This window comes from Thunnus albacares, chromosome 14 (genome assembly GCF_914725855.1).
Source record: "Thunnus albacares chromosome 14, fThuAlb1.1, whole genome shotgun sequence".
NCBI lineage: Eukaryota > Metazoa > Chordata > Actinopteri > Scombriformes > Scombridae > Thunnus > Thunnus albacares.
The window spans coordinates 1,728,015-1,745,713 of record NC_058119.1 but is presented as its reverse complement, the minus strand read 5'-3'; the positions used below and the strand labels follow the sequence as shown (position 1 = coordinate 1,745,713).

Genomic DNA, 17,699 nt, shown 5'->3' with positions numbered 1-17,699 from the left:
AGCTGAAAAGGCCAAAATAAAACATTTTTGTAAGAAATAGTAAGATCAATTATCTCCTATTCATCTTATTCTGGCCTGGCTCAATGCAGCTTTCTTTCATGATGTGTACTTTATCTGTAAAATTTACTCTATCCTTTTTGTACCATCCTTCTCTCACCCCTTTCTCAGGGTCCTCCTGGAAGAGCAGGCTTTCCGGTAACTGTCTTTTTAACTTGTGTCTTTGTGTGTCTCTGTATATCTGCATGTGTAGATAGTCATCACTGCAGTATTGATCTCTCTGTCTGCCCTCTACTGAGTAGTTGCACATGTACAGTGAAATTAGATACCTGCTGTTATGACATGATGGCCAGATCACAACTGTGTCTCCTGCAAAATACATTTATAAACAATTGATTCAGTTTTGCCAAATGTTTTCACGGGAAAATAATTGCTGCCTGGAAGCAGGGCTATGCAACTTTTGAAAGAAGAAATAATACAATCTTTCTCTTACAAATGAAAAGTTGAATTCATAAGAAATACAACACACATTTATTTACTTCAGTGCACTCAGGGGTTTCGCTGCTACAGCCTTACTTGATCTGGTACAACCATTAGCTTTTCATGGCTAATGTTAGCTACTGTTAGCAGACTCATATTATTATATTATACATATTGCTGTATAAGTGACATTACTGAGTCACTGACTTTAACTCTTCTCGACTTGTGTTACTGTTACACTGTGTTTTACCATGTCACAGATACACATTTTAATGGAATTATAAATTAGAGCAAGAAGTAAGTACCTCACCAGGAGACATGCACTATTTCCTGCTTGTGGTCCCGTTACGTTCACTCTTGGACAAACTGCCAAATTACGATGTCTTTAAAATTGTTGGGGAGCAGAGATGCTACATGTAACAAACTGTACTACACTACTAGCTATCCAAATGCTCTATGTAGTATTCATTTAATTTAGTTATTTTCAAAATCATGTAGCATTTCCAACAGCAAATAGTTTTTCCACCAAGTAGCAGCATAGTATTACCAAACACCACATCACTATAATTTATTTTCTTTTGAAGAAAAAAGCAGTGAAGTGTATGGAAGTATATCATAATGGAGTCTTTAACCACCTCATTTGTCTTGCAGTGCAGGCTAATAAATTGCACCACAGAACAATGAGTGTATCACAGCGCCCTGGTGGTCTGGCTTTTAAGGCACCAACCTTGAACTACAATGTCCTTAATATGACTCTGGCAGGGAACTTTTGCGTGTCATTCCCTATCACTCTTTCCCCTCATCTCTCTACTGTCACTATCTAATATGCATAGCTTACCATGCCCCAAAAGTAGTCCATTTGTCTATTATATTACTGTTATATTACTTAACAGTGTCTGTGTCAATGTCTCTTCATGTGAAATAACTTTAATGCAGTAAACTACTTTTTCTGAGTAGCTTGTAGAAAGCCTAGTATAAGCTATTGTTGGCTTTCCCCAACAAAGTGTTTCCCCAGAATTATCTTTAAAGCAACTGATTTAAGATAGTCTGATGAAATGAAGGAAGATGAATCCCCCATTGTCATGTAATTGCCATTCGTAACCATGTGGCTGCTGTACCGCAAAAGGTAGGCCTACAGTGTCTCACCTTGACGCACAGGACGTTGTAACTAGACACATGGGTTCCAGTTATGCATGCGCATGTTTTAGGTTAAGTTGATTTGGTTAAGGTTAGGGACAGAAGGCCTCAGTGCTTCAAATCAGCACTCATTTTTTTCCCACATTTATCCAACACCACATTCTTTTTCTTAACCAAGTGCTTTGAGTAACCTGAACACAGAAATTAAATTTCATGAGCACATATTGTAGGGAAAGAAAATAGAATGAAAGTAAACATTTTGCAGGCAATTCTTCTTAATATAAGAATGAAATCTGGGCACAGTGTATATGAATGTATTTCTAAAGGAGACAGCGTTGCATTGAACTGCACATTGCCATCCATCCAAGACTCATTAGAGTTTTAATGTGTTCAGATAAATTTGCTCTATAATAAAATAAGTCAAACAAACTATTTCTATTTTTATTATTTCTGTGGTCACTTCTCAGTTCAGAAACCTCAGAGATATCAGTATAAGCAGTGCTTATAGCTTCAAGACCTTAACACTGTCAGTTCATGAGCTCCTAGCTGGGTCATGCCATGGCCTCTTGGTTGTTGTGTTATAAATTCTACAGCCTGAAAGTAATGCTTATTTAATCTCTCTGAACAAAATCTGCTCCTATATTTGACATGAACTCTTTTGTCTAACACTCATCTTTTCTTTCTGCTGACCCAGCAGTCTAAATGTGTCAAACCCACATGGTTCCTATCATGACAACAGGTGGCCATCTAGTATCTGAACTTTGTCTCATGTTGCCACTAAAAACCAGCAAACCCCCGTTTGATTCTGACAAATCCACTTGTGAAACAGGTCCATAAAACAGTCTCAAGCAGAGACTGGCCTCAAGTTTTGTTCCTCCACCGGAGTTCTGCTGACAGTTTGTGTCAAAGCAAGGATGAGATTCCTTCCAGGATGTGTGATTGATTACACCCGTCAAGCAGCGGGAAATGAAATCAGGAGCAGTCTTTGACTGAATGAGGACGGAAGGATGTGGTTATTGCAAAGAGGACTTGTAAGAATTGAAAATCAGGGAGCGGTGTTTTCCATAGAGTGTGTTTTTGTCATAATGTGACAGTATAGGTCTTTATAACCGAAGGAGGTAGACCCCACTGATATGGGGGTCTGATATGATAGATCAAAAACACATTGTTCCCTCCTCATTTTACATGCATGAACACACGCACACACACACACGCACACACACACACACACACACACACACACACACACACACACACACACACATGCATGTTCACACACTCATGCACACACACCTTACCCTAACCTTAACCATCACAACTAAATGCCTAAACCTAACCTTTATCCTAAGCTGAACCAAAACCCAACTCTAACCTTAACCTTAAAACCAAGTCTTAACCCTCAAATTGCCCTTTGAAGTTGTGATGACGAGCCAAAATCTCATCACAACACAGAAATGTCCTCACAAGCTGGTTTTTGACTGAAATTGGTTCTCTCAAAGATAGACAGACATGCGTGCGCGCACACACATACACATAAACATACACACACGTCACCCCACTTTCTCAGTTAGACTGAGCACCCCAGCTGCTCTACACGTATACACTATGTATCCACTTATATTTCTCCACATGCAGGCGGGCCAAGCTCACAGTGTGCAGTATTCCTATAATTCCTACCAATCCATGGCTATTGACTGGCAACCATAATTAATGAAAGCTAACACAATCCCTGCATATATCTGCCTTCATGTTCTCCACTGCAAACTATATCATAACAAATGCTGTCTCATGGGTGTCTATTTCACAAGTAGGGGAGTAGAGGGAGTAGAGGCTGGTGTGATTGCTGTCAGCTGTGTGTGACTGTATGTGTGTGTGGTGGGCCAAAGTCTAGGGTCCAGCTGAGGCTCATTAAGGCAGTAAATATGCCTCAGACACCTCAGTATTGCTCCACTAAGGACCTACATAAATCCAATTGACTGGAGTGTGTACAATATGTATGTGTGGGGTCTAGTGTATGTATGTATGTGTGTGTGAGTGTATGTGCATGCGTGCTTGTGTATGTCGTTGTGTCTGTGTGTGTGTATGTGTGTGTGTGTGGTAAGGGGCAGTGGCTAAACAATCTACCTTATCTTTTCAGGAAAAAAGTAATGGTCGAAACATTTTTGGACCATACAGGAGAAGCTAGTGCAGCAGCGATCAGGTTTCTGTCTATGGAATGTAGTGCAACACATGAACTGAATGAGGTTTCACAAAACACTCAATTCATCTTACAGCTATAAAACCTGCTTTAGTCAAGGTTGTATTTTGTGGCTGCAACAAATAATCACTTTATGCACTTATGCACTATGTAAAGCCCCCAGCTCTGGATTAAAACCATTTTGGTCGTGCCAGATTTTCCCCAAGGTTGTGGTTTAAATCAGGACCTTGGACAGGGCTTCAAAGAGACCAGCTGTAGCCTAATAGTATTTAAAAGCTTTAAAAATATGCCTCATACTAATGACAGATATACCAGCACATCTGATCTTGCAAGACTGAAAACAGCTGAATTCAAGCCTAGACTCAGTCTACATAGATATAAACAGAAAGGAAAACTGGTATGGTGCTTTCAAATGTGGAAGCACCACATCAACAACTATAGATCCATATCAAACCTCCCATTTTTAAGTAAAATTGTTGAAAGCTGTTGTTGTTTTCAGCTGAACAAGTTCTTGGTACTAAACAACTGTTTTGATGTCTTCCAGTCAAGATTTTGACCACACCACAACACTGAGACTTCTCTTGTTAAGGTGTTCAATGATATCCACTTGAACACAGACAGTGGCAGAATTTCAATCTTAGTATTACTGGATATCAGTGCTGCATTTGACATAGTCAACCACAACATATTACTAGACTGACTAAAAAACTGGGTGGGACTTCCTGGCGCAGTACTAAGCTGGTTTGAATCCTACTTAAAAGACAAGGACTACTTTGTGTCTATAGGTAATTATACATAGGAGCACACAAAAATGACCTGTGGAGTTCCCCAAGGCTCCATTCTGGGGCCTCGTCTGTTTAACAACTACATGCTTCCACTGGCTCAGCTCAGATTATGGAAAACAACGAAATATGTTACCATAATTATGCAGACGACACACATTTACATAACTACATGATTTTTCTGTTTGCTGCTGCCTTTTATTAATCAAATTTGAGGATTCATTTCTTGCACTGCACTGTAACTTTTATTCTTGTATTTTATCTCTTATTCTATTTTAGCTTATTTATATTTTCTATTCTCTTAACTCTTTAATAACTATTCTTAATTGTATTTAAATGTCTTTTTTTGGGTTGCTCTTGCACTTTGTCTTTGACCAGTGTGTAGGATTTAGGGGCATCTAGCGGTGAGGTTGCAGATTCCCCTTACCCTCCCCCTCCAAGCCCGTAGGAGAACCCACGGTGGCCATGAAACTTGTTAAAAACGCGAAAGGTCCTCTCTAGATCTAGTGTTTGGTTTGTCTGTTCTGGGCTACTGTAGAAACATGGTGGTGCAATATGGCAGGCTCCATTCCATTTCTGAAAAGTGTGATCCACTAGATGCTACAAAATTCTACACACTGCACCTTTAATGCTTTTAATGTTTTATGTAAAGCATTTTGAATTGCCTTGTTGTATATATAATTTTATTTATATATTATATATACAGAACAGAGACAGACAAGATAGTCAATGTGAAAGTGCTGACCCCCATAAAGTGAATCATTTCATGGTTTTGTGGTTGAGTAGTGCACAAACATGTTGGGATTTGTGGGTTTTATGTATTGCCCAAATCCAGCCTGGTTTTTGGATGCCAAATCCAACTCTTTCTGAGAAGTGCCCTACCAAAATCCTGCTAGGACAACATACTGAAGTGTGTCATAACTCCAATAACATCCCTTAAATCTTTATATCAGACCCTTATTTTGATACCATGTATGGCAAGCATTTCTTAACAATCACTCATTCACTTTGTTAATGTTGTGTGTTTACATCTATTTTTAGCCATTAAGAGTCCATCTTTCCCCCATACGCAAAAGGGATGTACAGAATACTGGACATAATGCTCAATTTAGACTGCATAGAAACTTTACACAGGAAATAAAAGGTAAAATCAGAGGAGGGATCCCTCTTCCAGGACAGGTAGACAGTCAGTAAATGAGCTGTGAACATTAATGCTGACATCTTTGTACTAAAGGAAGGAATCTCTGTATGTATGTATTAGGGGTGTGCCCGAATACAAATATGTTATTCGGCAAAGCACAAATTGTGTGTTTTTATGAATATTTATTTTGTACAAATATTTTTTAAATTATTTGTTTTCGGGAAGAAAAAAAACATGTCAAATACCAGCGCAAAGGTCAGTCAGCAGGTCAAAACAAGGGGAGTCACATCCACCTGCTGCATGATGCATATTTCCTTATTTGGACATCACTCACAGAGTTGAGGGTGTTCCCCCAAAGATAAAGCTGAGCTACTGACATGTGCAAAGTGCTGTTTCCCCTCTCCTTTCCACAAAGTTAGGTTGTAAAAAATAGGCAGTAAATGAAGAGTACAAAGCAAGAATCACCTTTGAAGTATTTCTCTACACATTACTCGCTGTGCTGTCTCTGTGTTATGGGTGTATAAATAAGTAGAGGTCTGTCTGCACATTGGTGATGGACTTGGTTTAGCTCAATAGTCAGCGCAGTCATCTACGATCTTGGAGACTTGAGTTTGAGATCTGGTGTGGGGACCTCCTTTGTCAGATAGTTTATTCATAAATACTTATTTTAACACTAATATCCTTCAAATAATAGTCGTATAGTATAAAGTAATAGTAATAAAAACAAAAACCTGATTTTTATGCCTATTTCCACTTTTATTTGAATGCAAATACAAATATAAATAATTTTGCTGCCTCAAAAAATATAGATACAAATAAATATACCGGGCTCTCTGCACAGCCCTAATTTTCTAAGCGTTGAAGTAGTGGCTGGAGGCCAAGCAGTCAGCCCATTCGGAACAGGCACATTTTGAACGGGCACTGCACTAGTTAAGAAATCTTGAAAATATGATTTGCAGTAAGTTGCTTGTGGGAAACCTCTGAATATCTCTCAGACCTGAAGTGGTCCATGATGTATGTCCAGGGCTTCAAGGCAATTCATTATCAGGGAAGCCACCAGCCGACATAATGCACGTGTCCCCAAATACTCCCAAAAGTCTATTCACAGTTTGTTCAGTCATGCATTGTTTCTCCACAAATCTTCAGAGAATCTTCAGCCCTAACCTGCTGCTACAACTGACCTTATCCCTCGAATCACCCAACTCCCCCATGACCCTCCTTTTCTCCATGACACCCTGCAGGAGTGAGTCTTCATACAGCTGTCATCATCAGAGCATTTGCTGATCCTCAGACACTGGTAGAGCTCCTGAGGACAAGGTCAGGGCTTTAGAAAAGGGCACCTTTATCTAATAAATAATTTTGACACATTGCTGTGTGCACTGTAGATACATAAATGGGGCAGCTGTGGCTCAGGAGGTAGAGCGGGTCGTCCACTAATCGGAAGATCAGCGGTTCGATTCCCAGCTCCTCCAGTCCACATGTCGATGTGTCCTTGAGCAAGATACTTAACCCCAAATTGCTCCTGATGGCTGTGCCATCAGTGTGTGAATGTGTGTGAATGATTAGATTTCCTTTGATGGGCAGGTTGGGACCTTGCATGGTAGCCCCTGTACCCATTCAAGGTGTGAATGGGTGAATTTGATTCGTAGTGTAAAAGCGCTTTGAGTGGTTGGAGGACTAGAAAGGCGCTGCACAAGTACAGTCCATTTACCATTTACCATGAAGCTACAGAGCAGGGCCTTACACCAAATACGTTTTACTGGGTTTTTTGTCATGGCCACCAAACTCTTGCTTCAAATGATGTAAGTAATAATTTTGTACATTTCATAGAGTTGACGCTTACTTTGCAATATTATCTTAAACATCTCAAATCTATCAGGATTCTTGGGCTGGGCATGGCTGCAGCAAAGTAGCTATTTCTATCACAGTATCATGGAATGTTTGTCTCCTCTCAACATTAGGCATGGCATGGTTAACTGACTTAAGCCCTTTTAACACAAATTATTTTATTCCTTAAAATGATACCATGGCATTAAGACTTGTAAAAACTCTGTATACTCAGTGTTAGAATCTCCCATTAGGCTTCAGTGAATCATTTTAACAGTGCTAACAGAACGCTACTGGTGATAGACAGACGTAGTAACTGCTGTTCTTATAATATAACAGTATATTCAAAGTTCATGTACTGCCTTTAAAATGACAAAGATGCTACAAGTCCAAATGTCAAGGTATCCCTTCAACAGTTCACTTCAGTCTTCAGTCTAACCTTCTCATTGACCCCTGTTCCTTCTGAATTTGCATTGGTCAATAGGGTGACAAAGGAAGTATGGGAATTCCTGGAAGAATGGTGAGTGTTTGTGCATTAAGTGCACTATTGTAGTGGTTACATTCACATAACCTGGCCAATGACAGAGGCAACATATCAGTCCTTAAGCAAGGTAGAAATATAAAGGAAAGGCTGCCATGTCTTATTACCAGAACCAAATGTATTATTGACCTAATAAATGTTGTAAATGCAGCATTTCAATTGTTGACCATTTATGATAGATCAGTTGTAAATTAGCACGGAACAGCTGACATTGTAACTTGATAACGCATTAAATTGTAATTTGTTAATTGTGGCATTACTATACAAATATGTAATGCAACTATAACCACTACTACACATACTGTAACCATATGTTATAATATGTATAATAGTAGTTTAATTAGCCACAACTTTTTAGTCTTTCTGCCAGCACATATTGTATCGCTGTACCACACTGTTTTATTTGTGCAGATATCCATTAATTACACAGTAATGACTGGAAATACCCCATCAGCATTTAACAAAGTTATAACACATTGATCTATCCATTTAGCATTTATAAGCTGTATATAAATATTTATATATATATATATATATATATATATAATAAGAGATTGTTTTTGTAGGCAAAAACAAACATAAGTCAGCTTGAAGCCATCATCAGCGGCTTCAAGCTGAAATGTGTTGCCCACAATAAATAAGAAGACTGTTGATCTGTTAGTGCCAGTGTTCAATGTGTCTTGATACATTGTTTATAACACATTAGATATAAAGACATTTTAAGTGCTTATTAATGTACAGTATTTGTCAACAATTATAGTGTCTGCTTACAACTACATTAAAGTGTGTTATAAACCATGTGTTAACTGTTTGTATACTTCTTATAAATGCTAAATAAGGGGGCTGTTACCATAAAGTCAATATAGTTATGAATTGTGTAATTTTGTATCATCATACATCACCTGATTTTGCTTTAGCAGCCAACAGTTCAATTCAAATGTGGGCAGTTTTATATCAAGTGAGTGAAAATATTAGTGTTAGCTTTAAGAAAACTTATGGTATTATTAGGTTCTATTGTCATGGTATGTATTATTAATAGCCAGTCCAATTGTGATACTGCACACACTTAAAAGCCTAGAATGGTGACAGAGGTCAGGGATAAGATGTAAGATAACAATGTAGAAAACATCCTCCATACAAATTCAACACAAACAACAACAATTACATTTGAATGTGACCTTACTGATGTTCATCTCACAGCTAACAGTTGTATATAATTTATTCTCTGGGCTTGTAGTTCTTTATGACAGCATGTGCTTTATGTCCTTTTCAGGCCACCCAGCCTGTAGTGTGTAGTGTATAGTGTAACCACACACTGTATCACCAAATCTCTTTTACTTTGCTATTACTTCCAGTCATTGCTGTGCAGTTAATCTATAGCATTACCACACTTTACATATTCTTAGTTTTGAACATTTCTTTTGGATATGGCCATATTTCAAACAATCTCAACCTTGTCACATATGGATAATATTTAACACCGGATATTTTTTTTTACTTATATAACACTGTGGTCTCCATAACTTGCAGGCCTCTCACCCAGCAAAAGGATTTTCACAGCATAAAAACAAAGCTGATTTTTAATTGTACCACTGCCATTTTCATCTAACTTTACGCCCAGAATAGAGCTGTGTTTTCCTTATGCCCACTCTCAAAGGAAGTGAATTGTGAAATCACTGTGTTACAGTTTTAAGAGAGTCCATCTTGATGCTGCACTTACTACCCCTTAGGTTAAATGTTGCTCCTTTACCTTACACATAGCGATCCTTAGGCCTCAGTTTTCTTCAAACGAACTAGTTCATACAATATGATGTCCACAACACATCTAGAGGAAGTGTTTTTACCTGTTCCAAAGGACCACATCCACAGGTAAAAAGCCTGCTATCATTGTCTATTACTTGCGGCAGCGATTTTTCCCCATTAATTCTGTGTCCTCTGCATGTCACTAGTTTTAGTTTTTTTACACAAAAACCCAATAATGCATTAAAGAAATAAAAAATATTGTGCTGGTGAGATTTTAAAAATTCAAAAAGGGCGTATGAAGACATCTCACTAAAAAAGTAAAAAACTTACAGAAGGAAAAAGAAAAATATACCAATAAAATGTACAAATTGGGTTAATGACACAGATTTTCAGACGGTCTCTCTTCCAAAGAATTCACGTTGTTGGACTTGTTTGTACACTTAGAAGGTAATGCAGGTAGCTGTGTGAGCAATAACAGAACCCCTTTCAAAATGAGCGTACATGTTGGATTGTCTGTTTCAGAGTTATAAAGTTAAAAAACTGATAGACTAATTGTCAGACTCCCAATTCTACTGTCGGAAAGGATGTTTCAGACACTGTTAGACAATCAGACAAGCACTTTGTTTGAGGCATACTGAGGCCTTTAGCTTCCCCCTTACAGTACTTCTTTCAGTACCTCCCCATCACCAGCCCTGAGGATGCTGCATGCCCCAAACCCTCTCCATGTCTCTAACAATGGTTCCTCTCTCTCTTGTGTTTCTCTCCCCCCTTCACACTCTTTTGCATGTGACTGTGTCTGCTGTGACTGATCCCAGGGCTTAAAAGGACAAGCAGGGGTTAAGGTAAGTTTAGGAGCATGGGCCATTAGCAGGGTTTCACAAAAAATGTAACAATTTTGCACCAAACTACATTTTTTTCCTATAATTTACTGGCTTTGGTTTGGTGTTTTGGTGACTTATGTTCAATCCAGTCTACTTGTATTAGCACAAGTTGGATGAGCCAGACAAACAGTGAAATAAAAATAGGTTATGACGATGCTAAGATGTGACTTAGTAGGTGAACAGTTCATTGTATTGTGTATACAGGTAGTTTGTGATTTATATCAGGGACTGAGGTCTGTATTTTGAAACAGCACGAGGGTCACATTCTGTAAATGGTTTCCCACCCTGGTTGGATTACCTGAACTCTTTACACTATGAAACACAATAGTAACAATTTGTCACATAAGCGTCTGAAAGTTCTAATTTAAGACTCCCCAAAGAAAGTGGAGAGACATTTATAGGGGCCACAGCAGAGTACATGAGGAGATTCTCAAAGAGAACGTAGAATGAATATAGTTATATGTTGAGATAAATAAATTTTGTTACTGGTGTGTTGCGCAACAGTTAAATCTGAGTTCTCTGTCATGTTGAAGTTAGCATAAATATGAGCTGTCAGCTGGGAGAGAAAAGATTGATATCGGCCTCATGGTGGAAATTACATGTAAGACAAGTTTTACTGTAGGCTCTGATATCTCCCACTTGGCTTTATGAAATGCAAAAGTGTGTCAATAGAGACAATAAACATGCAGTGAATCTGCCAATGTCAGCTGCACAGAGAAATAAAAATCAAGATGATCATTTTTATTCACCTCAGTGCAACCACCTCGACCCACAGTTTGTTGAAGGTTGATTTTGAGTTTGAGTATGAACTCAAAGATTGCAAAGCTGCTTACAAGTAAAATTTTAAGATCCCCTCCAGACATGTTTTAAGACATAGACAAAGACTGCTTTGAATAATAATTTGTGTCTGATATGATTTTTAGACAAAAAAGTTAAATTGCCTCATTAAAAACACTTGAAATTACAAATTACTCCTTCTCCTTATTGAAAAATCCAGAATCTATCAATATGCAACAATTTTTCATTTCAAAAATTTGACTGCTGGACACTACTTAAGTGAAAAGTCCATTCTCAGTGTATTCTGCAAAGTGAAACTCAAACATCATAGTGGGGCAATAATAAGAAAAACAAGGCGCCCTTTGGAGTTTTTGATCACTATTTGTTGTGTTTTTTGTTCTTGTACATGCGCACAAAGATACACATGCTTGTGCAACTACATACGTGCTGCAATAGACATTCCTATCAATGGCTTCACACTACTCCACTGATCTATTTATTTTCAGCTGCATTAATAAATATTTTTCATGTTAACATTGAGTAAATTGACTATGTATGTAGCTTATTGTGACTAACAGTCAGAGAATTATCTCCAACTGTGCAGCTTGCTCAGCTCTACGGGGCTTTGGTTTTCTGGCCAGCAAATTTATCAGCTTTTTTTCCAGCACTAGCTCCCGCCCAGCACCAAACAGCAAACAGAAAAAATTATGGACTAGCGGGCGTAAGAAGCAGAATATCCAGTCGCTGAACAGCCAGATATTTTTCTCAAGATTCATATGTTGGCCAGAAACAGACTCCAATGGGTTGATGATGTTGCTCTGCTTGATATGTAAACAAGCAACTGCTTGCTAACATGTTTGTTGTGACAAGATTTTGTGTCCTCCATGTTCCACTTCCCTCAGGTGAGCAATAAAACAAAACATCTATGAATGCAGCTTTAACAAGACTCTTGTTTCACCCCAACATGTTACAAACTAATGTGTTTGCTGGATTTGAATCCTTTTCAAAACTGGCTCTCCACATTTGCAAAAGCAATCATAACGTTCCCTCCTATCAGCTCTATTAAAGCCAGAAATTGCAGACTTACAGATCTGTTCTCATCAAATACAACATGATTTGTGATGTGTAGGGCCAAATGTGCATGGAAAGGGGAAACACGCAGCACATTCTTGACTGTCATAGCACAATGACAAGTGTGGTTGTTAGCCAAGCATTTTTAATATGGTCAGTCAGCCAAAACAAAAGTAGTTTCAGCCTCTTGATCTACAGCCTGACTTGTGAGAGAACAAAAATAGTAACCTGACCACCAAGACGGTAAGCGGAGAACCAGACAATGTAGTGGTGGCTTTTTGGAGCCCTCTACAGCTCTGCATCCAAAATAATCTGTTGGCTTCTTTTTTATTTCGAGGCAGGGAACATACTGTAATAGTGTGATCAGGATTTGTCCCATATGTGGTTAGTCTCTTACAGTAGCTGCCAGGACAGAGAGGATGAAGAAATGTATGAATTATACACAGCAGACTTGGCTGTAGATCATCTCTTAAAAGGAAGCATCATCCCCAGGAAAGCAAGAGCAAGGCAGGCACAAAGAGAATAAGTGAAGACGAGCTTTTCCAGAACACTGCTCTCTGCAAACAAATGGCTTCTGTGGCTTTTGTGGGGGGGTGTTTGGGGCAAGTAACTGGCAAATGGAGCCAGGCTGAGAGAAAAAACAGAAAGATATGATGGATTGGTTTTGCAAAGAAAAGAGAACCACAGCAGATGGACACAGAACTCTTTATGGGCTCGAGAAAATTTCACTTTCAAGGAAATGAGATCTACATAGTTGTGTCTGCTTGCAATTCCACAGCAATTGGTTTTATTTGAGTGTATTTGCTCTGAGTGGGTCCTGGTTTAGTTGTGATTCTAACTTTGCCTTGGTACCTTGACCCCTTACAACCAAAGTAATCCAATCTCTGTATGAGTATATCTGTAGATCTTCACTTGTCTAATCTACTAAAGCTGTAGAAAACCAAGGAAGTAACTGAAAACTGCTTCAGATGACATAAACACTCTTTTTCCATCATTACCTTTGCCTTTTGGCCCCCGAGTGATACATCTGCCATCAAACCAAGAGTGAGAAAACAAATACTTGGCCTTCTAAAGTAGACATTTGTTCAGAAATATTTAGAATCACCTTTGTGTTTGATGGATGACTGGGACAATCAGGTATGTCCTTGTGATTGGGTTTCTCTTCAGGAGGAGAAAAGCTAATTAGGGAAAGTGCTGGAAACCTGAGTTGGGCCAGTCTGGCCACAGTGGTTTGTGGGATTGTGCAAGGAGGGTCAGTGGGGCTGTGCACTATACAAATCAACCAGTTTGTGCCAGAGCCAGAGTGCAGAGGAGCTCCATCATCTGTACACCGGCACTGCTGACCTTTTGAGTCACACTGTCGAGTTATGAAGTACAGTCCTGAATACAGATCCCTGATAACTGTGATGAAAGTGTTCATTTCAACACTTAAGGCCCTGTCACACCAGCATTGAAATTTCAGATCGAAATAAACAGCTGATTGTCAGTATGATCACTGCAATCAGCAGATATGTTCTTGAGCCAAAGTAATTCCATGTGAATCTTTTACATAGAGTTCAACTTTGGGGAACTTTGACCCATGAATTTGCACTGTTGATCAACCGCAAGGTGACATGAGCATCTAAAACAGAGAAAGCTAGCCTATTAGCTGTGTCACACCATCTACTTTTATATAACTTCTGCTGGAGCAGACAGCACTGGAGACAAGAGTCTATAGTACAAATACATCTCTTGAACAATGTTTTTAAAAGGGGCACTCCAACTATTTAGTAGTCTATTTACATATAGTTGTGGGATTTGTGAGAGACAGACTAAAAAAGAATGGTCAGAATTTATGCTAAGCAGATGCTAAGGTATCCTGACATTTAGGGTATATGGGTAAAGCTACAAAAATGCTGGATCCTACATTTCTCATAATGCAACTTGATAGCAACTTTTTAAGACCCATGAGCCTGGTAAATTCCCACATCTCTCAAACTCCACATCCAGTTTGTAAGTCAGGATTTCCGTTTAGCAAATTCTGGTATAAATGTGTAGTCTTCAAGTCCAAGCTGAGATAACCCAGTTATTTTCTCAGACTGTGGAAAGCTCCCTCTGCAGCCACAGAAGACATTATACAACTGTTTTAGTCGAGCTCCTCGTGACGAGCAAACTGACTTTGATGTGTAACAGACCCTTCAAATTTCTTGTTGGGTTAGTGTCTTACCTAGCTGGCAATTGCTAACTGACAACTAGCAAGCCACCTTGCTAGCATCCACCTCCTGGCATGTTCCTGGCTGGCTAGCTACAGTATTTAAAAAATGCATTAGTGTGCAGAATTTCTCTCATAATATCTGTAGAGGTGGCTGGGAAAGTAAGTGGAATCCCCTCTCTATCTTATCTTTTAGTTATGTTTTCTCCTTGTCTTTCCATCTGTCCACAGGGAGCACCAGGCGAACCAGGTCTGTCTATCATCGGACCAAGAGGACCTCCTGTAAGTGTCTTCATCTCTCCCTACACCTAATAAACCTCTTATCTTGAGTCACTGCTGCCTGCCTGAAAGCCAAGTCTTATTATTAGCTACCATTTTACAGTAGAAGACTTCTGCTTCACACATCAAGCTCTCAGACACAAAGAGACCTTACAGTTCTAAACAATCGGAGAGACAATGGGGTCATTGTTAGTTATCCAGACACCAGGTCTTAATGGGACCCCTTGTTATGACCCAAATTCTTAAGAGGCCAAATGAACTTCATGTTTCTTTGTCTTCTCCTTTTTCAGTTTTCAGGAAGACATAAGTTGCATACATGCCTTAAAAAACAAACTTTTTCCTAGTTTACCTTTTGTTCCACTTCAGATGGCATAACCAAGAGTCTAGCAAACTTAAGTGGAACAGACATCTGTTTTTGTAATTGATGGTTATTACAATCTATACTTGTGTGTGCCCACTCCTCCTGGATGGTAATAGGCATTTCTAATAAATAACAGGCTGTGCAGGAAGCTCTGCACAGTAGGAGCCAAGTCCAGAACCTAGAGGGCCAGTCAGTCAGAAACACTTAGAGGGTAGTTTACCGCAGCAGGTGAGATCAACATGAGAGACTCCAGTCGTGACCTTAGATGGAACAAGGGAGCTAATTCAACAGAGACGTGAGGAGAACGAGAGGAAATGACAGCTTAGGTGAGCAAAGTGCCTCCACTTCTTTGCCACATTGTCATTTCATCGAGTTTGATGGATGAGTGCAGAGATATTTTCCGCTGCGAGAAAGGTTTTCAACTTTACAACTTGACGACAGATTCCAAAGAAGTGATTGTTTTTAGACATACAGTATCCATATGATGATTTGTAGCACATACACAATGATTTATTAAATACACACATGAAACAATTTTAGAAGAAATAATACTTGTTTCCATATTTTAGCTGAAAAATGGATTTTCCATGCCAGTATGAAATCTCATAGTGTCTGTGACCATGAAAGGTGGATATAGTATTTTTCAAAAACAAAAATCTTAAGTGGAACTCACGGTCCATTTACTAGCTTTTTCTAGAGCTTTCAACTGCATTTTAGTCTTCATCAGTGGATGTATCTTTAGAATATTCCACAGCATTTTTTGGACTTTTCATCCATGTTGACTTAAATCTTGACCTTAGAAATTGTATTCTGCCAAAAAAAACTTAAGTCTCATACTCCATTTACTAGTTTTTTTTACAGAGCTTTCAGCTGCATCGTTGAAGACCATGAGATTGAAAGCCTTGTGAAAAGACAGTAGACATTGCAGACATGGCTTTTTTTTTGTCAAATTATAAATTCTCATTGTATAAAAAACTATGAAGCCTTATCCTGTTTTCCCAAAACAAACCAAAACATCCCTGGAAAGAGAAACCTTTCAAAGCCTCATGTAACTACCTCTGGTCCCAGACATACAATCTGTTTCAATAGTCATTAGTCATTCTAATTTTCTTTTTCGACATCTTTATTCTCCCTTCACTCTTTTTCCCGCGGATATTAAATGTCCTGTACCAGTACAAGAGGCAGGGTAAGAAAGCTCAAACAGACCTCCATCTCGAGTGTTATTGACATATACTCATTGAGCTCTTTCACCTTCGTCCATCGCTGTTAGATTAGAGCTCTTGGTCTTTTTCTTTTTTCAGTGTTGCATTCAGTGTCTAATTTCCTCCTGTGTAGAGAACACACTCACACACACTCTTGTTCAAGTATTCCCTTGAGTCTTCAGTATCACTCCTTATGTCAAAATCAATTACAATTATAACCAAATACCTCCATGCAGTGGAGGGATTGGGGAGGAGAGTTGTATCTTCTTACACAGACCTTCTTCCAGCAGTTTTTCATGTCAGTCTGTGGTACAATGAAGACACTGATTGTTTTTCTGTTTTCTCTTAAGGGACAACCTGGAACAAGAGGATTTCCAGGCTTTCCAGTAAGTCTTGGCCATGCTGTTTATGTAGTTGATACAGTAAATGATTCTTAAAGCTTTAGATTTTAGAAGTGGAACTGTAATAAGTAATTGTCATACTTAACAATAAAGTACACAAAAATCCTGAGTTCAATAGTAAATCAGGAAAAAGGCTACAAGCTTCCCTAAGACTGACATGTCTGCAGTTCCTGCTCAATCAATAATGATGAGTTACTTGAGGTTAAATATCATTTTAATGAACAACTGTGTTCTGCTGAAGATATCTGTGAATCTTCATATTGGCCACTCTGTCAATAAGTTACCTTTTATGATTTTAGTTCTTATTTTGACTCAAGATATTTGATGTGCAAGTTAGCTAACTTGTCTATTAGAAATTAGAGGCGATGCTAACATGTTGTTCAGTGTCATAAGGTGAGACTTTGTAGCTTTTGAAAGGAGAAATAACATTCCTCTTCTTACAGATGAAAAGTTGAATTCATGTACAACAAACCCCACTCTTGCTCAGCTCAATACATTGTCCACGTTCAGTCCAGGGTTTTGCTGCAGCTTTTCTTGATGTCGCATGAGCAGTAGCTTATGGTGGCTGACATTGCATAATGTTGGCAAACTTCAGATAGATATTGCTGTATATAACATTACTTTATGATTCATCTCATACTTGTGTAGGAAACAAATATTCGTATAAAACTCATTATTTGTGCTTTGCTGA

At 38.7% G+C, this 17,699-nt stretch overlaps 1 protein-coding gene across 5 annotated transcripts in view; it reads left to right on the top strand.

Annotated features, from left to right (window-relative positions):
* The window catches only part of col13a1 (collagen, type XIII, alpha 1), a 143,169-nt gene that overhangs the window by 71,649 nt on the left and 53,821 nt on the right, over window positions 1-17,699 (top strand). For all 5 annotated transcript variants that reach the window (XM_044372929.1, XM_044372930.1, XM_044372927.1 and 2 more), the window contains exons 4-8: window positions 169-195; window positions 8,046-8,081; window positions 10,661-10,687; window positions 14,997-15,047; window positions 16,958-16,993. In XM_044372929.1, the coding sequence (XP_044228864.1) occupies window positions 169-195; window positions 8,046-8,081; window positions 10,661-10,687; window positions 14,997-15,047; window positions 16,958-16,993 (177 nt within the window). The remainder of the gene's footprint in view (window positions 1-168; window positions 196-8,045; window positions 8,082-10,660; window positions 10,688-14,996; window positions 15,048-16,957; window positions 16,994-17,699) is intronic.